The following is a 20621-nucleotide window of genomic DNA, read 5'->3' on the forward strand; positions in this document are numbered from 1 at the left end:
GAGTGAAATACAGGAGAGGAGATAAGGGAGAGGAAGACCCTGCTAGGGAAGTGGGAAGGAGGAGGTGGGATGCCTAGAGCAGAAGGCCAGAGAAGGGAAGGGCGTGTCATCCCAGAGCCAGCCACGTTCCCTTTGCGGCTCAGAGCAAGAGGTTCATGATGGTCCTTGATCTGATGCGCTTTAGCTCCTTCTGCTGCCCTGCAGTCAGCTCTCTGTGTGCACATCAAAATTTGAGAACATTGGTGGCCTAAAAGTGTGTATGTTTCCTCTATGATTCTCTTAATCTTTTAAATAATGTTTTAGCCATCTCTGCTTTGTTTTTTCCTGCTTTTTCTCCCCAAATCCCCTCCAGTATATAGTTGTATATTTTAGTTGTGGGTCCTTCTGTTGTGGGACACCGCCTCAGCATGGCCTGACAAGCGGTGCCATGTCCTCACCCAGGATCCGAAGCAGCGAAACCCTGAGCCACCGAAGCAGAGCGTGCGAACTTAACAGCTCAGCCGCCGGGCCAGCCCCAGCCATCTCTGCTTTTAATCAACCTCCTCTTGGAGACTGGGCTCCTGACTTACCTGTCATTTTAACATGTTCTCTACAGTCCTTCAAAATTTTTGTCATCTAGTCCCACCGATATTTCCTCCTTATGACCGTTTTTTTTTTTTTGAGGAAGATTAGCCCTGAGCTAACTACTGCCAGTCCTCCTCTTTTTTGCTGAGGAAGACTGGCCCTGAGCTAACATCCTTGCCCATCTTCCTCTACTTTATATGTGGGATGCCTACCACAGCATGGTGTGCCAAGCAGTGCCCTGTCCACACCCGGCATTCGAACCAGCGAACCCTGGGCTGCCGAGAAGCGGAATGTGCAAACTTAACCGCTGCACCACCAGGCCAGCCCCTGACCACTCTTTTCTTTAATCCTTAACCTAAGTTCCATTTCAGTGTTGTGTTATGTAAGCTGCCACTAACAGTACTCAATTTAAGACAAATTGATATGTAGGTTTGCATTGTGGAAAATCAGTATTTAATTTTTGAAGATGTCTAAAACTATATTTTCTCACAATAACAAAATTTTATGTTTGGGACTTCTTTTAGGTTTAGCATGAGCTTTAACAGACATAACCTGAAGTACTATGTATTACCGAAAAAGCCTAAAAAGGTGGCATTTGATTGCTTAGAATGGATCAGAAAGCATCACCCATGTGAGTACAGCCATGTGGTAAATTATGTCTAGAAGTAATAAATAAATGTCTTTTTAGTACCACAATATGATATACATGTAATTGCATATTAAACATTTCTTTTCTCATTATGATAGCACTAACTTGCTATTTATAGAGAAGAATATTGCAACTCTCTCAATTCTGGAAATTGTAAAACCTCATTTGGTTTGATAACAGTAAACCTAACAGAAAATGTGTTAAATACTCCTTCCTACACACCTGTATTATAATTCATGGTTTCAATGTCTTTCCTTTGCCTTCTGTCAGTTTTTGAATTATACAGCTCTTTGTTTTAGTGCCTTGTCCCAAGTGTGTCTGCTTTTGTTATATTAACTGAAACGAGATTCTGAAATTCATAGCAGTTTTCCATGTAACCCCTTTTCCACCTTTCCACAGAGAATTTTTTTGTAAATATCTCTATTTCATTTTTTAAAAATTAGTATACATATTTATTTGAACAAATCAAACAGTACAGAGATAGACTGAGAAAAGGTCAGTGATTTCCCTTTCCAGCCCCTGCTCTCCTAGGCTAATAGAAATAGTTTAGTCTGCATATCTATACCTGTAGCCACAGAGAGATGACTTTTCCTTTAATACCTTTTATTTTCTGATTTTAAAAACAACAATAAATATTATGCATGCTCATTGAAGAAAATTTAGAAAGCAACAAAACGAATAAAGAAGCAAAAATCAAAACCCGTTCCAACACAAGTCACTGTTAGCATTTTGGTTTATTTCCTTCCAATAATTTTTGTATGCATTTTTCTTTTTTTTTCCCCCTAAAGATTGGCACCTGAGCTAACATCTGTTGCCAGTCTTTTTTTTTTTTTTCCCCTCCATCTCCCCCAAACTCCCCAGCACTTAGTTGTATATTCTAGTTATGGGTCCTTCTGGTTGTGCTGTGTGAGATACCACTTCAGCATTGCTTGATGAGCAGTGCCGTGTCTGCTCCCAGGATCCAAATGGGCAAAACCCTGGGCTGCCGAAGCAGAGCACAAACTTAACCACTCAGCCACGGGGCTGGCCCCTGTATGCATTTTTCTTTCTGTGATCATACTATACATACAGTGTTTCTACCTTCAACCTGTTTTATATCTTGAGTATTTTCCCTTGTCTGTTTAAAAACTTAGAAAACACTTAATTGTTACAGTATATCTTATTTCATAATTTCCTTTCTTAAATATTCTAATGTTGGCCATCAAAATTTTTCTAATTTTTTGTGGGGGTAGGGAGGCCTCCCCCATGACCAAGTGGTTAAAATTCCTCACGCTCCACTTCAGTGACCTGGGTTCATGGGTTCGGGTTCTGGGTGCAGACCTGCTTCACTTACCAGCCATGCTGTAGTGGTGTCCCACATAAAAAAAAAAAAAAAAAGCAGGATTGGCACAGATGTTAGCTCAGGGCTAATCTTCCTCAAATGAAAAAAGAGGAGGATTGGAAATGGATATTGGCTCAGGGCGAATCTTCCTCAGCAAAAAAAAATCTTAATTTTTAAAATTATAAAGCTTTTTGTGTAAGTCCTGTATCACTTTAATTCTTAGATTAATTTCCTAGAAGAAAAGTGAGTCAAAAGATATAAGCATTTCTAAGACTCTTGATACCTATTGCCACATGCTTTCTACAAAGTTGGTGTAAGGGTGCCTTTCCATTTTATAACCAGTGTGAAATAGAGCCCGGGGTTCATCCGGGTCCATCTAAGAAGTCGTTCGGAGTGACAGGTTTAAAGGTCAAATCTTGTCATTTCCAGTACACGTGAATTCCTTGCTTGAATTACTCTGTCTGTGTGATCTCCCTCTACTATAAGAAAACGATGGAGATCTGTTTATGGTTCATATACTTCTAACAACATAATATAAATTGTGTTGTTATTTTGAAAGTCTTCATTTCTCAATACTGTTTTGGTTTCTTGGCAGATGACTCAGGAATAATTTACTGCCTCTCCAGGCGAGAATGTGACACAATGGCTGACACATTACAGAAGGATGGTCTCGCTGCTCTTGCTTATCATGCTGGCCTCAGTGACTCTGCCAGAGACGCAGTACAGCACAAGTGGATTAATCAGGATGGATGCCAGGTAACACTTTTTTTAAATTTTTTTTTATTGAGGTCATAATAGTTTATAATAGGTAACACTTTTAAAAATAAACGAAGGAAACAATCTGTTATAGTATATATGCAAACTTGCACATGTGGAGTGCAAATTGTTTTTACTTTAAAGGTAGTAAACATCAAAATAAGACTGAAATTAAAAAAAAATCGTTTTTGAGACTTCTAAAGTTGCTTTTTATTTCTTAAATCAAAAAAAAGTTTTATTGAGATATAATTCATGTAGCATAAAATTCATTCTTTCAGTGTTTACAGGTCAGTGGTTTTTAGTATATTCACAAGATTGTGCAGCCATTACCACTAATTCCAGAATATTGCATCATCCCAAAAAGAAACCCCATACCCATCAGCAGTCATTCAAACCCCCTAGTCCCTGGCAACCACTAATCCACTAACCACTACTAATCTGTCTCAGATTTTCCTGTTCTGAACATTTCATATAAATGGAATCATACAAGATGTGCTCTTTGCCACTGATTTCTTTTACTTAGCATGATGTTCTCAAGGTTTATCCACGTTGTAGCATGTATCAGTACTTCTTTCCTTCCTGTGGCCAAATAATATTTCACTATATGGATGTACCAGTTTGTTAGCCAGTCATCAGCTGGTAGACATTTGGGTTGTATCCATTTTTTGGTTATTGTGAATAATGCTTCTGTGAACATTTGTGTACAAGTTTTTGTGTGGACAAGTGTTTTTACTTCTCATGGGTAGATAGCTAGGAGTGAAACTGCTGAGTCATATGGCGACTCTGTTTAACTTTTTGAGGAACTGCCAAACTGTTTTTCAAAGGAGCTATAGAATTTTATATTCCCACCAACAACGTATATGCTTCCAATGTTTCTGCCTCCTCATCAACACTTGTTATTGTCTACCTTTTTACTGTATCCATCCTAGTGGATATAGAGTATCTCATGTGATTTCGATTTGCATTTTCCTGATAACTAATGATGTTGAGCATCTATTTCTGAGATGACAAATTTTAGTGTGGATCAAGAGGGAAGCTGAGAACGCTCTAGGCGTCCCATACTGTGGCAGATGCTGGACTTGGATAGATCCCTCTAAACGCAAGGATGAACTTGAGGAAAATGACTAATTTTTTTTTTATAGCCTATGAAGTTCTCAGCTCACGAAAAAAGAAATTATTACCCTGAAGATTCAGAGGAAAAATGTCTCTCAAAGTTATTTTCTAAAAATGGAAAATGGAAGAAAATCTTAGAAGATATCAGCCTGATATCCTCAGAAGGATGGAAGAGGACTTATGTGAACTAAAAACATTTGCCATAAGAAGATCACAGGCTGAGATGAAGAAAGAAATATAAATGCAGTTTATGCAAATAAGAAAATGCAAGAAAAGTAAAACAAATAGCAGAATTATGTGTCAAGATACAAATGGTCCAACTCAATGCAGACATTGAATCAGACGTAGTGAATAACTTGAGAATGCAAGGGGAAAAAAACGTGAAAATGGAGGGGAAAAGCGAAAATATTTGTTGGGGACAGGGAATAGGGAGTCAGCCTAAGAATAATAAATGTCCCCAAGAAAGAAATCAGGATTATGTAGCTACAGTATTAGGATATACACCTGAAAGTTATATTATGTTATAATCCAATGTTACTGCAATAAAAAATAAAGTAGATGCAGTAGTCACATGTATTATAAATAAATACATAACAAATGTATAGGAAATTTAGAAGCATCATCTTAGAATCACTGGGGGAAACTTACGTGTAGATGTAGTTAGCACTTTGTTTGATTTACGAAGCTAAAAGGAATAAGATAAAGAAATAAGTCACTCTGCAAAGAACAAAAATAGGCCTGTCTGAGGCTATTTCACTAACCTGAAAAAGAGGAGCAGACTGTCCTAAGAATCAGAAGAGGGGAGACTGGGACTGAAGAATTGTGTACCCAGCTTGTTGTCCTGTGTGTTGAAAACAGAAAGGCATTCTCAGATGTGTAAAAATTCAGAGAATGTATCACTGATTTATCATCCGTGAAATAATTACAGATGTCAGTCTTCCCAAATTAATTTATATGTTTAATCAAAATTCAGCTGTTTTTTTTCCTTTAATAAACTTTTTCTAAAGTTCACCCAGAAGAATATTCAAGTGAAAATAACCAAAAGAATTTGGCAAGAAAATAACACATGAACACTGGCTTTGCAATACATTATAAAAGATCAATGAAACAGAACTCCAGAAATAGACTAGAAAACATGTAAAAACAATCTATGAAAAGGAAGGCATTAAAAATTATGGAGCCAGCCCTCTGGCTGAGTGGTTAAGTTCACTGGCTCTGCTTCGGTGGCCCAGGGTTTCACCAGTTCGAATCCTGGGCGAGGATCTAGCACCGCTCATCAGGCCATGCTGAGGCGGTGTCCCACGTGGCATGACTAGAAGGACCCACAGCTAGAGTATACAGCTATGTACTGGGGGGCTTTGGGGAGAAAAAGAAGAACAAAAAAAATGAGAAAGGGGAGGTTATTCAGCCAGTGGTACTGGTTGCCTAATGGGGGAAATCATTTTGGATCCTCATATCAAAATTAATTACAGGTATACAAAGCTATTGGTGTTTTAAAAGGTATGAACTCTGAGTGGAAGAGAACTGAAGCTTAAAAACAGCCTAAAAGGAAGTAATTGCTAGAAATGACTAAAAACCAAAACAACTAAACACTTCTATTTTGATAAATAAAATTAAAAGACAACAGCAAACTAGGAAATGCGTCTCTAGCAAATAAAACATGGTGAAGAGCTTGTGAAAATTTGAAGAAAAACATGAGTCTCAAAGAGTAGATTAGCCTAGGCTATCAAGAGACTGTTGGAAAGGAGGACGTACAAGAGGCTAAAGACCGATTTTTTAAAGTGCAGTTTTGCTAATAATCAAAGGAATGTAAAACAGTGAGAGACCATTTTCACCTCTTGTATTAGCAAACTTTCATGAAGTGTTGGGGACAGTACTGTAAGAGATGATTTCCTGCAGTGCTCGCAAGAGCCTTTCTCGAGAACAATACGGCAGGCTGTATCAAGAGCCTCGAATCTGAAACGTGGGCGTGGAACTTTACACCAGTGTTATGTGTAACACGGCTAAGGAGTCTAAGTGTAAATAGTCTGAATGTGCTGAGAGGATGATTGGATACAGTGTGTACATTCCTGCCATTAGAAATGGTTTGTGGGGGCCGGCCCAGTGGCGCAGTGGTTAAGTTCACACGTTCCACTTCTCGGTGGAACGTGTGAACTTAACTTCAGGGTTCTTAACTTCAGGGTTCTTGGGTTTGGATCCTGGGTGCAGACATAGCACCACTTGGCAAAAGCCATGCTATGGTAGGCGTCCCGTGTATAAAATAGAGGCAGATGGGCACGAATGTTAGCTCAGGGCCAGTCTGCAAAAAGAGGAGGATTGGCAGCAGTTAGCTCAGGGCTAATCTTCCTCAAAAAAAAAGAAATGGTTTGTGAAGAGTTTTTTAATGATATGAAAATGTTCAAATGCTAATGATGGAGAAAGGTAATGAAAAATAGGTGTGTAATCAAAAATATGTAATCTCTGCCATAAAAAACAAAATTGAATAGAAATATAAACAAGGGAAAAAGCCAATTTTTTTCAAGTTCTTTACATCTTTATATATAGTATAAATATTTACAATATACATGCATATATATACATGTTTTTATATATATAAAACTTTTATCAAAAATATGATTTTAAAAAATGGTGGTTTTTTGTTTCTTTTTAAATCTAATTGTTTCTGCTCTCAGACCAACTAATCCTTACAGAAGGTATGATAATATAACCAACTGGCCTTAATCTTGTTAGATTTGTGAGATAGAATAAAACTTGATTGTTTTTCGTCACAAAGAAATGATTGTAGCTTGAAGTTTTAAAAGCAACACAGAAATAAAGAAGAAAGTAGCAACAAAGCCATTTTTCCCAGTTACAAGAAATAAAGGCTTTCAGAAGGAGTTGGCGTGTGTGTCATCTCATTTGGAGCCTGCAGACTGCCTCGCAGCCGTGTGCCTACGCGACCTTGGGAGATGCACCTGGGCTTCTCGGAACCCTGTGGGCCTGTGGGCTGGCACATCTCGCTCCGCAGCCTCCAGCTGTTCTCCACCACCAGAGGCTCCAGTGGGCTTTCTCTTTCCAAGGAGATTTGCCTTTGATCACGGTGCCATAAATTCAGAAGGATGCCTCACCTAGAGGGCGGGCTTCTGCTGTTTGCAACATTGATGAGTGTACCCATTTGCTGTCCACATACTTATGGCTTGCAGTTCTTTTCTCTGGTACTCACAGTTTCTGAAATCATGTCAGTAGCCTCGGTCCGGCTGCCAAATCATTCGGTTGCTTTTGAAATAGTGTTCTTGGAGTAGCAATTCATTTTTTGAAGTGCTAAAAAAAGACTTACAGCTTTGTTTGTATAAAGTAATTTTGCCTAGAGATATAATGTGTTTGGGTTAGATAGGTCCTAAATTTACAGCTGAAATGGATATTCGTGAAAATGATTTTTTACTAAAAACTGATTTATCAAGCTCCTGAAGTTCAACCGTCACCTTGCTTCCACTAAGTAATTTGCATAGGCCGAGATCCACAGTCTCCAGCCTTTGTTTTCTAGTATAAGCAAGTCTCAGACTTTGACCCACATGAGTTCCAGTAAAAATTTCACAAGTTTTGACTTTGAAATCAGCTGATGAATAAAAGGAGCTGGTGTTTGATCAGCTGCTGCTACTGGGAAGACAGGTGGAAAGCACTAGAGCAGGTGAACGTGCCGTTGTTCCTGAATCTTCTGAAAGCTCAAGCCCTGGGAACGCCCCAGAGCTCCTGAGCAACAGGTTTGTGACACTGACCTGGATATCATGGCTGTGTGAGTGACACCCCTCACACCTCCATGTCAAAAACATAAGAGAGGGGCCGGCCCGGTTGCACAGCGGTTAAGTGCACACGTTCTGCTTCGGCGGCCCGGGGTTTGCCGGTTCGGATCCCAGATGCGGACATTGCACTGCTTGGCAAGCCATGCTGTGGTAGGCGTCTCACATATAAAAAGTAGAGGAAGATGGGCACGGATCTTAGCTCAGCCAGTCTTCCTCAGCAAAAAGAGGAGGATTGGCAGCAGTTAACTCAGGGCTAATCTTCCTCAAAACAAAAAAACATAAGAGAACAACCGGTGACAACACATCGAGAGGTGCCTGCTGTTGATTCTGGCTCCCTTACGTCATCATACCAAACCACACCAGAAAGTGTCTGCACAGCGAGCTGCTCTCTACCTTCTTGAGTCTTAATAGAATTGCAAATTATTGATATAAAAATCTCATGTTAGTCATGCTAAATAATGGGACCAAGGGGCTGGCCCCGTGGCCGAGTGGTTAAGTTCGCGCGCTCCGCTGCAGGCGGCCCAGTGTTTCGTTGGTTCGAATCCTGGGCGCGGACATGGCACTGCTCGTCAGACCACGCTGAGGCAGCGTCCCACATGCCACAACTAGAAGAACCCACAACGAAGAATACACAACTATGTACCCGGGGGCTTTGGGGAGAAAAAGGAAAAAATAAAATCTTTAAAAAAAAAAAAAAAAAAAAAAAATAATGGGACCAAGTTAAGATATTAGATTGTTGTATAGAGTACATTTTAAAGTAAAATAGAGAATAAAGCTTTTAGAAGCACTATTATTAAAATGTTCCTTTAAATGCATTATGAGTCTAACAGGCTTTTGCTTTTACATCAGGTTATCTGTGCAACAATTGCCTTCGGAATGGGGATTGACAAACCCGATGTGCGATTTGTGATCCATGCATCTCTCCCTAAATCCGTGGAGGGTTACTACCAAGAATCTGGCAGAGCTGGAAGAGATGGAGAGATATCTCACTGCCTGCTTTTCTATACCTACCATGATGTGACCAGGCTGAAGAGACTTATACTGAGTAAGCTGAGCTCCGCTGTGGGGACGTGCTCTCCTCTTCTGTCTCAGGATAGTAATCTACTCCTGCTATTGTAGGACTTTTGGTCCAGTTTTCTTTAAATAGTATCAGAAAAAAAGAGGTGCTTATATAGATATGGAAATTTTATTTTAGTTCATTTTTATTGTAAAAGTATTACATGCTTGTTATGTAAAACTCAAAATGGTACTGACGTGTACATAGCAGAAAATTTCCAAACCAAGCCTTGTATACAGTCCTCCCCTAAGAAATAACTCCAGTGGTTGATTTCCTTTGTATCCTTCCAGACCCAATTTTTGCGTGCATCCTTGCATGTAACACACGTTTCAAATATGCAGAAAGGTAGAACAGAAAAAATAATGAACTCTCATGTACCACCATCCAGGCTAAGAAGTAAAACCCCCTCTGTGGCTCTCTCCTGTTTCATCCCTCTGTTCCCCCATGAGAGACAGACAATATCTTGTATTTGGTGTTTGCCTTTTCCAAACATGCATTTTACTATGTAAATGGGATTATGTTATATGTGCTTTTAAAATATATATAGTGACCTGATTTTTTTTGGTCAATGCTGGGACATAATTATGACTCCAATTAATACGCATAGCTTGACTGCCTAGAATCACATAGTACGGTTACTCCATGTTTGTTTAATCAGTCACGTTTCAGTAGATATTTAGATTGCTTATTGTTTTTCACTGTTATCAACAGTGCGGTGCTGAACATCCTTGTACAGATATCTTTGGGTGTTTGTGCAATCGTCTTTGTAGGGTAAATTTCTAGACTTAGACCAGTAGCTCAAACTGAATACATTTTAGAAATTTATTATGTCCTTTGCCTGTTTTCCTGCTGGGTTGTGATAGTTAAATATGTTTCCTAAATAGATTTGCCTATTTTGAGACCACTTTTGAATGAACTCTGGCAGAGATACTGAGCATGGGAAATGGCACTTAGCAAGCTCTGTGCCAAATAATGTATCACCTGATTTGCTCGTAACCACTAGCTTTTGAGGTGGAGTTAGTCCCATGAGAAAAGCGAGCTTCAGAATGGTTTGGTAATTGCCCCCAGGAGCACGGATGTGGCAGTGGCCACCACTGTGCTGGAAGGGTAGTGGTGGCAGTGACAGGCGACATTTCCAGCACCGTCTCTGTGCTGCTGTCTTCAGTGCTTCACGCAGATCACTTCATTTCATCTTCACAACAACCCTAAAACTCCTACCGTTTCTCTCGTCTTTTTGCAGAGAAGGAAAATGAGATACAGAGCTGGTGTCAGAGCCCCAGGGAGCCCAGGTCCCTCTGACTCCTGAGTCCATGTCCCTTGCACACTATACCAATGTGATTCTCAGTGAAAAAATGAGACTTTCAAATTTAGTGTCCATTTGTGTGTTTAAACAGAACCTATATTAAGTTAGGTCCAAACAATTTAATAAGTATGTATTTAAGTCCTAATAACTTAGCAGCTGTTTGAAAAAGATTATACTTATAAACTAGAAAAAAAATATTTTTGTTTCATTCTTAACTAACTGCAGTTGCTTACAAATGGAAGGTATGTACATGTTGTTCTCAAACCTCACAATCAGGAGCCGGCCCCATGGCCGAGCAGTTAAGTTCTCGCACTGTGCTTCGGCGGCCCAGGGTTCCATCAGTTCGAATCCTGGTGCAGACATGGTACCACTCGTCAGGCCATGCTGAGGCAGCGTCCCACATGCCACGACTAGAAGGACCCACAACTAAAAATATGCAACTATGTACCCGGGGGGATTTGGGAGAAAAAGGAGAAATTACAAATATCTTATCAAACAAACAAACAAAACCCTCCCAATCAGATTGGACACTGCCTGCCTCCTTTCCTCTTTCACATTGATTTTCTGGAGGTCCTTGTTTTCATCCAGCAACTGCCAAAAATTCAGCCTTGCAAAGATGTCATTGGAAGGAATGTAGCACACCATGAACTACCTCGAACTAGTAGTTTGTGTGGTGTTCAACAGATGTCAGGTATTGCCGTGTTTCCCTTAAATGTAAAATACCCTGCCTCACCCCTGTGAGCCCACTGCAGCACCCGGGGCTGCTTGCACAGCCTCAGGACCACCGGCTTAACCACCTGGACCCTAGATTCTCAGGGAGGTGCACAGCCCACTGCCGTCGTTCCGTGCTCTGCTTGCTTTGGATGTTCAGTTCAGTACATACTTGTCTGATCAATATAGTAAATATAATTCAACTCTTCATCATTGGGAATAATGAAGATTTGCAGAAAATTTTCACCTGTTCCTGACAATCTACATTTGTTCTTATAAAACTAAAATCTTGAGAGATGAACATAAATATTCAGTTAATTATAATATAGAATGATGTCATATTGATATATAATGCTATTAATAATTTTATTTCATTTAATATATAAAGTTATCTGAATCTATTCTAAATATTTCTGTGATATTCTCTTCAGTCTTTCTACTCTAATAAGTATGTTTTACTGTGCTCTTCATCTCTTTTAGTGGAAAAAGATGGAAACCATCATACAAAAGAGACTCACTTCAATAATTTATATAGTATGGTACATTACTGTGAAAATATAGCAGAATGCAGGAGAATACAGCTTTTGGCTTACTTTGGTGAACATGGATTTAATCCTGATTTTTGTAAGAAATACCCAGATGTTTCTTGTGATAACTGCTGTAAAACAAAGGTAAAATAAGGAAGTTTTTAATTCTTCATACATAATTAAGGAAATTGCGAAGATTATTTTTCTTCTCAATGTAGAAAAGTTAGATACAAATTAGATTACAGTAAGTGGACCCTAAGGGATTAAACCAGGGAAAGATGACTGCCTCCCCATACTAATTTGAATAGAAACATTTTAATGGTAATTCTGTGGAATATCTTTAGAATTAGAAGCCTATAAAAGAATACACTGGACCTCTCCAAAATACTGAGGTTATATATGTGCACTGATGATTACAGGATATTTTAGAAATCTCGTTAATCTGTAAATATCCAAAAGATCCAACATGGGCAGATAGAATATTTTAAATTCAACTCTAATTATATTTAAAGATCTCATTTTCAAAAGAGTTATAACAACTAGTGTACTGTGTGTTTGGTTCAGATCAATTAGAGTACTCTATAAACTGGTTTTTTAAAAACTATGAGAAATAATGGCAAGAGCTTCTGGATGACTTTGCTTTCATCTGTCCTAAAAATAACCTTGGGAGGATGTTAAATGCGATCATTAGGTACTTTATTGTACCTGTCATGGTAATTCTATGTCTTATTGGTAATTTACAGAGTATTTTCACATTTGATAAAGTATTTGTGTTTATATTGATATATGAAATGTCTCTGCGAGGTGTTGGGAATTCACAAATGAATATGTCTTCACTTAATTGTGGTACCATGTAATAGGTGCAGGTACAGAGATATGCAACACCGGCCAGAGCAGAGGGTGATTTACTGTCTCATGGGGCGCGGTCTGCAGATTCATGGCCATCTCCACCCACCACACCCCACCTGTAGACGTTGCTAATCAGTTCATTCATTTGACAAATATTTGTTGAGTGCCTGCTCTGTGGCAGACACTGGTCTAGGAGTCTGGGGTACATCACTGAACAAAAGACAATGATCCTTGTCTTGTGGAGCTTGCATTCTAGCAAAATGAGGCTGCGTACAAACAATATACATAATAAATTCATGTTAAAGGAGAAAAACTGTGGGAAAACGTACAGCAGCATGAGGGGTCAGGAGTAGTGGGTGGGATGCAAGATGCGGTCCTAGACAAGGTGGCCCAGGGAAGTCTTACTGCAAAGCTGAGACCTGAGCAAAGACTTGAAGAAGGAGGTTAGCTGAGCAGCTCTGTGGATATGGGCATTCTTGTCCAAAGCTAAGAACAAAGGTCCTACGGTGGGGGGTATGTTTGTGCATTTGAAGGATAGTAAGGGAACCATGTGGCTGAGCAAGGCTGAGAGTCAGCTAGGGGTAAAGGTAGTGGCCAGCCACAGCCATAACTGAAGGGCTGAGTAACTGGAGGAATGGGGTGATCCTCAGCCAAGATGTTTGGGGAAGGCTGTTTGGCAGGGAAGATCAGGAATAAAATTTGGGATGCATTGAGTTAGATATGTCTATTTGAGTCAGGAATTCTGAAGAGACTGGTGGTACGTATAAATTTGGGAGTGGTTGGCATACAGATGGTATTTAAAGCCATGAGAGCAGATGAAATCTTCAGGGGTATAAGTTTAGACAAAAGAGGAGAAAACCAAAGACTGAGCCCTGGGACATCAAGAGGTTGAGGAAAAGAGGAAGAACTAGGAAAGGAGACCAAGACAGAGAACTAGTGAAGTAAGAAAACCAAGGAAACTAAGTGCAGAAGGTGTTTCAGGGAGGAGGGAGTGGTAAGTAGTCAAAGGCTGCTGCTGAGCCGCGTCTGATAAGGACAGATTTAGCACTGGAGGATTCACAATGACTTTCACTTGACCAGTTTCAGTAGCGTGGGGCAAAACTGGAGGCAGTGAATACCGAGAACTCTTTCAAGTTTTGCTTCACGGATGAACAGAGAAATGAAACAGTAGCTGGCAGGGGAGTTAAGAAAACACAGAAGAAATCACATTGTTGCATGCTGATACGCATGTACCTGTAGAGGGTGAAGCATGGCTGTGTAAAGAGAGGGGAGAACCGCTGAAGCAGTGTTCTTGAGTAGGCCGGGGATCTCGTGTACAGGCTGAGAGAGTGGCTTTAGACGGGAGCTTAGATGGTTCATTTTAACAACAGGAGGAAAGACAAGAAACTGTGGGGCGGATGCTAGTGAGAGCTGTAGTGGAGGAGTTTGTGAAAGCTCTCTTCTGATTGCTTCAGTTTTCTCAATGAAGTACGATGCAAGGTCATCGTCGGCTGACAGTCAGGATAAAAGGGGATTAAGAGAAAGGAGACCCTGTGAAGGTCATCTAGGACAGGGGTCAGCAAACTTTATCTTAAAGGACCAGAGAGTAAATATTTTAGGCTTTCAGGCCTTAGAATCACGGTCTCTGCCACAACTACTCAACTCTGCTATTTTAGCCCAAAAGCAGACATAAACAATAAATACATTGATTTTTCCATGGCTGTATTCCAATAAAATTGGATTTACAAGAATAGGCATACAGTTCATGGGCCACAGTTTCTGGCTCCTATTCTGAGAGAATGGGGGAGTGATAGACTAAGGACGTGTGGTGACTACCTGGCAGCGTTAAGGGTCCACTGGAGGTTTGTGGCCGTGTATTGAGTGAAAGCATTCAACATGGTTGTGTATGTTTCTCCAGCCAAGTTCAGCTACAAAAGTACAGGCGTGGAGTGGTGGAGAGCTGGATCTAATGTGTTTTATCAAGCAATGTGAGGATGTAACTTCTGGGCAAGGGAGTTGAAGGTGTATATAATAATTGGCTGTGGGGTTTAAGCTGAGTTAGAGCACATCTGAGGATGAGGGTCAATGGATAGGCAGTCCCGGTGAGTTGCTGGAGTCAGGATACTACATGAAATAAGTTGGAAAGGTAGGAGATGGTGATCAGAGAACGAAGGGGTTGCCGTAAGGCTAAGGTGTAGTAAGTGTGACCATGGGAGTGAGTGGCCAACGTGTGTGGACAACAGGGCCATTGGAGCAGAGAAGATCAAGATGCCAAAGGCCAAGGTGTGGGAGGATCATCTCTGTGTCCTAAGTCACCAAGAATTAAAGCAGGAACTGTGTTGGAGAGTGACGTGGCACTCTTTCATGATGATTCCACATAGAGTCTAGGAATCACTACCAATTATTAGTATAAAACAAGAAAACCTATTTGTCTTCAGGTTGTTGGAATGTGGTAGATGAACCAGGACTAGAAGGTAGGAGGAACTGCATAGATGGAGGCATAGACGCATGCAGCTTTTGAGAACTGCAGGTGGTTGGTATTGCTTGTTTAGAGAATAGGATAGATGAAAGCACAAAGATCATAGAGCAATGGGGGCTTTAAAAAGTACGAGTTTGGAGACAACTGAGGAGAATGAGAAAGGGAACTGACAGCAGACCATAAGAATTGACTGGCACCAAAGACCCAAAAGAGATTAGAACTCATAAAGTTGCATGGTTGGACAGTGTTTTCCATCCATTAAGTGACAGCACTATTCCAGGAGAAAAGACAGATATTCCTACCTGCAGGTGCTATCAGGTAATTGAAAGACAACATGTAAGTATGTCTGTGAAACGGTAATGAAATAGATTGAGTAGAGTGCCAGTTGTTCTAGACACAAGTTTAATGTAAGAACTTAGAAAAGAATGAACATTTGAAATTTCCTTGGTTTTTGGTCTTGGCTTTGGTATGGAAATGGTTATTAGGAGACTGTTAAACCCTAGCAATTTAGGTATCATTATCTTAATTATAGCACAAGGTAATCTCTTTTTATCCACAGGATTATAAGACAAGAGATGTGACTGAGGACGTAAAAAATATTGTGAGATTTGTTCAGGAACATAGTTCATCACATGGAATGAGAAATATAAAACATTTAGGTCCTTCTGGGAGATTTACTATGAATATGCTGGTCGACATTTTCTTGGGTAAGTTGTTTTGTTGTTTGAGTTAGATCAGTTGAAATCGAACATCTAAAGAATTCTTATAAGTACATGGAAAAAAACCTCTCTTGTCTATTTTTTTTATAGAACTTAAGGGTTTCGGAATAAAACCTTTTTGAGTAACAAAAGAAAATCAGTTTTTATGATTTATACCAATTATTTTTATAGAATTTACATAAGTCACTTAGATGAGGAGTTTTCACATACAAAAAAGAAAATAATAGGGGCTGGCCCCATGGCATAGTGGTTAAGTTTGGCATGCTCCACTTTGGCAGCCTGGGTTCACAGGTTCAGATCCCAGGCACGGACCTACACCACTTGTCAGCCATGCTGTGGCAGCCACCTACATATAAAGTGGAGGAAGGTTGGCGCAGATGTTAGCTCAGGGCTAATCTTCCTCAAGCGAAAAGAAAAGAATAAAGCTTATCTATTTCATCTGATTGAGTGGAATGTAACTTGCTTAGGGAATTACCCATTGACTGACTTCCAGTTCAAGATGGCAGCTTGAGCATAAGTATCTGTCTTCTTTTTTTGGATAATGATAAGGAAATTAAATGGGGATTCATTCCATAACAGCGTAGGGAACCAGAGAGAGACCATCATCAGAATAGAGGTTTTAAAAATCTTTTAGGAAATGAATGGAAGCATGTTGACAAATGGAATAAAATTCAATAAACCACAATGCAAAATAAATGTAGGAGAGACTGATAGCAGAGGAGGGACTATCAACCAGGCAGAACCCCATTATCACTAGGCCTCAGACTGGAAGTCTAGAGGTCCAGGGCATGGGAGTGAAAGCAGGGGAGCCAAAAGAAGGGGGCAGTTAAAAGAAAGCCTGCCCACAAAAGAACTGCGTCAAATACCAGCCGGAATTGATTCCAGAACAAAAATAAGGAAACTGCCTGAGGAATAGAAAGGCAACTGAGTTAGGGGCCAGAGCCCCTAAGTGGCATTTGGGGACCACCCAGCCCACTTGAAGTCTGGTCCTACCCACTTACCCTAAAGCACACCTGATAACTGAATATCCCTCTTCAGGGGAGGAATTTGGGGGAAATAGACCTAGATATAACACAACAGAGGAAATCCACCTAAAAAGTATACCCTCATCTCTGAAGGTTAAATATAAATGGACAATCAAGAGAAAGAGCGAATAAGTAGAGTATTTAACCCTAGGGATAGAAATAATTTAGAAAATAGCCAACAGCTGTGGGGAGAAGTAAGCAGAGATTCCTGGTTAGTATTTTCAGAGAGACTTAATAATGGAGTGTTATGGAAAAGAAACAATGAGAAGGAGCTGTTAAAAATTTTAAATGATTGGCAAAGTAAATTTAGTGGAAAGGTTGGAGGATAAAGTCAAGTAAATCTAAGACCTGAGTAAAAAGATATATGGAAAATATGAGAGAAAAATATAGAAGATCAATTCTTAGGAGCTGTAAAATCTGACAAAATTTTTGAAATAGAAAATAGAGGGTTTTATCAAACCAATGATAGAAGAAAATTTTCCAGAGTGGAAGAGTAAAAAGCCTTCAGATTAAAATGCCCAGTGAATGCCAAGTAAGATGCTTTATAAAATGAGATAAAAGAATACCAAGAGCAATCAACATACATAAATCAGGAGCATTTCTATACGCTAAGAATGAACCAGCAGAAAAAGAACTCAGGAACTCAATCCCATTCACAATCGCAACAAAAAGAATAAAATACCTTGGGATAAATTTAAGCAAGGAAGTGGAAGATCTATAGAACGAAAACTACAAGACTTTCCTGGAAGAAATTGATGACAACATAAAGACATGGAAAGACATTCCATGCACATGGATTGAAAGAATAAACACAGTTAAAATGTCCATACTACCTAAAGCAATCTACAGATTCAACGCTATCCCAATCAGAATCCCAGTGACATTCTTTATAGAAATTGAACAAAGAATCCTAAAATTCATATGGGGCAACACAAGACCCCGAATTGCTAAAGCAATCCTGAGAAAGAAGAACAAAACGGGAGGTATCACAATCCCTGACTTCAACACATACTACAAAGCTACAGTAATCAAAACAGCATGGTACTGGTACAAAAACAGGTGCACAGATCAATGGAACAGAATTGAAAGCCCAGAAATAAAACCACACATCTATGGACAGCTAATCTTTGACAAAGGAGCTGAGGGCCTACAATGGAGAAGAGAAAGTCTCTTCAACAAATGGTGCTGGGAAAACTGGACAGCCACATGTAAAAGAATGAAAATTGACCATTCTTTTTCACCATTCACCAAGATAAACTCAAAATGGATCAAAGACCTAAAGATTAGGCCTGAAACAATAAGTCTTCTAGAAGAGAATACAGGCAGTACACTCTTTGACATCAGTTTCAAAAGGATCTTTTCGGACACCATAACTTCTCAGAGAGGGAAGCGATAGAAAGAATAAACAAATGGGACTTCATCAGACTAAAGAGCTTCTTTAATGCAAGGGAAAACAGGATTGAAACAAAAAAACAACCCACTAATTGGGAAAAAATATTTACAAGTTATTTATCCGACAAAGGGTTAATCTCCATAATATATAAAGAACTCACACAGCTCAACAGGAAAAAATCAAACAACCCGATCAAAAAATGGGCAGGGGACATGAACAGACATTTCTCCAAAGAAGATATACGGATGGCCAATAGGCACATGAAAAGATGCTCACCATCACTAATCATCAGGGAAATGCAAATCAGTACTACACTGAGATATCACCTTACATCTGTTAGAGTGGCAAAAATAACCAAAACAAAAAGTGACGAATGTTGGAGAGGTTATGGAGAAAAAGGAACCCTCATGCACTATTGGTGGGAATGCAAACTGGTGCAGCCACTATGGAAAACAGTATGGAGATTTCTCAAAAAGTTAAAAATAGAAATACCTTATGACCCAGCCATCCCACTACTGGGTATCTATCCAAAGAACTTGAAATCAACAATTCCAAAAGTCCCATGCGCCCCTGTGTTCATTGCAGCATTATTTACAACAGCCAAGACGTGGAAGCAGCCTAAATGCCCATCAACTGATGAATGGATAAAGAAGATATGGTGTGTATATATATATACAATGGAATACTACTCAGCCATAAAAAAAGACAAATCGTCCCATTCACAACAACGTGGATGGACCTTGAAGGAATTATGTTAAGTGAAATAAGCCAGACAGAGAAAGACGAACTCTGTATGACTCCACTCACAGGTGGTAGTTAACATATAGACAAAGAGAACTGATCGGTGGTTACCAGGGGAAAGGGGGGGTGGGGGGAGGGCACAAAGGGTGAAGTGGTGCACCTACACCATGACTGACAATAATATACAACTGAAATTTCACAAGGTTGTAAACCATCATAATCTTAATAAAAAGTTTAAAAAAAAAGCAAAATACCAAGATTAAAGAGATGCTGGGGAGGAGAGACTTTTCCTCTGCCCTGTTAGGTTTATTAGTTAGGGGCCTGTGAATTAAACTGAAAAAAGACAAATTAACAAGAGAATAGACAGATTTATTCACATCTGTATGGGAGTTCACAGAAAAATGTGACTCAAAGGGGCAGTTAGAGTTTGTGGCTAATATGCCATCTTAATGGGGGAAGGAGAGTGGGGGAAAGGGCACTTAACGGGAAAACAAGTGATTTTTTGTAGAGATAAATGGGCCCTTAGGAGAGTAAGTGGGAGGGAGGTATGGTCGTTTGGGGATGGCGTCTGTTTAGGCGTGGCTGGAGACGCCTCATCTCTGATGGTAGAGTCCGTCCTCCCAGGCTCCGGGGAGGGGATTTATGACAGAGTTCTTTTAGACGCCTCTGCTTTTGGCAGATAAAAGATTTCAGGAACTCATGTACCTTCTGCTCGAAATAGTTTTTATGCCACAGTGGCGTATTCTGGACCCCTTGAGAGATTATCCTGAAATCTTTAGAAAGAAAAAACAGAAACCAAAGCCAAACTGGCATCAGATTAATGTCAGCAACACTGAGACTAGGAGGCAAAGAGAGTGAGTGTCCGTCATATGATACGAATAAACAGAGGAACTAATCCATGGGTCCAGTGAGAGGAAATGCCACCATCATAGCTGTGCAGCAGGTCCAAGAAGCAGGCTGTGCACATTATAACAGAAAGTCAGGAAAAATAGGTCTTGAGCAATATAGAGAAAGAGTAAGAAACGAAATTTTTTATTGATGACAGTGAAGAACACACATTGTTGCTTCTCAACATAAAAAGGAGAAAGGCACTTAGAAACTCCAGGGGAAAGATTATACAAGAAAACCAAAGCCAAATATAAAGCAAAGGAAATTGTTACACGATTTTGAGTAATTGATAGAATGTATACAAACAATCCGTTTATCTGGCTGCAGTAGACATCCTCAGGGTTGCACAAGAGTCCTGACGTTCCCAGTAGGAAAGGACACTGGTCATCGTATAAGCACTGTTGCTTTGCTCCAACAGAGTCCACGTCTAGACTTAAACATGGTTAGAGGACAGGACAGGATGTGCGTGTTAATCTTGATGATGTAAAATTAAAAGTACAATAAATAAAAATCAAAGAATAACCTCCTACATAGAGGGGAGGGAGGGTGGTCAAAAGTTCTATCTAAAGTTGCAAAAATAATTAATAGGTGAACCTATATTGTCATATAATTAGCAAAATTTGGGGCAGGGTAAGGTGAAGGGGGTGGTATAAATGAGATAAAGCCTCATCTTTCATGGTGGGAGGTCAATAGATAAATGTCAGGTGGTGACTCTGGCTAGAGGAATGACACCAAGAGTTGGGTTCCTTGTGGAGGCACCACCAGGAG

General features: G+C 39.8%; 1 protein-coding gene across 6 annotated transcripts in view; it reads left to right on the top strand.

Moving 5' to 3' along the window:
• Positions 1-20621, top strand: part of BLM (BLM RecQ like helicase) — a 97983-nt gene that overhangs the window by 66182 nt on the left and 11180 nt on the right. For all 6 annotated transcript variants that reach the window (XM_008512643.2, XM_070571052.1, XM_070571060.1 and 3 more), the window contains 5 exons: positions 1089-1195; positions 3130-3290; positions 9032-9227; positions 11734-11924; positions 15647-15794. In XM_008512643.2, the coding sequence (XP_008510865.2) occupies positions 1089-1195; positions 3130-3290; positions 9032-9227; positions 11734-11924; positions 15647-15794 (803 nt within the window). The remainder of the gene's footprint in view (positions 1-1088; positions 1196-3129; positions 3291-9031; positions 9228-11733; positions 11925-15646; positions 15795-20621) is intronic.

The sequence above is a fragment of the Equus przewalskii genome, chromosome 1 (genome assembly GCF_037783145.1).
Source record: "Equus przewalskii isolate Varuska chromosome 1, EquPr2, whole genome shotgun sequence".
Lineage (NCBI taxonomy): Eukaryota > Metazoa > Chordata > Mammalia > Perissodactyla > Equidae > Equus > Equus przewalskii.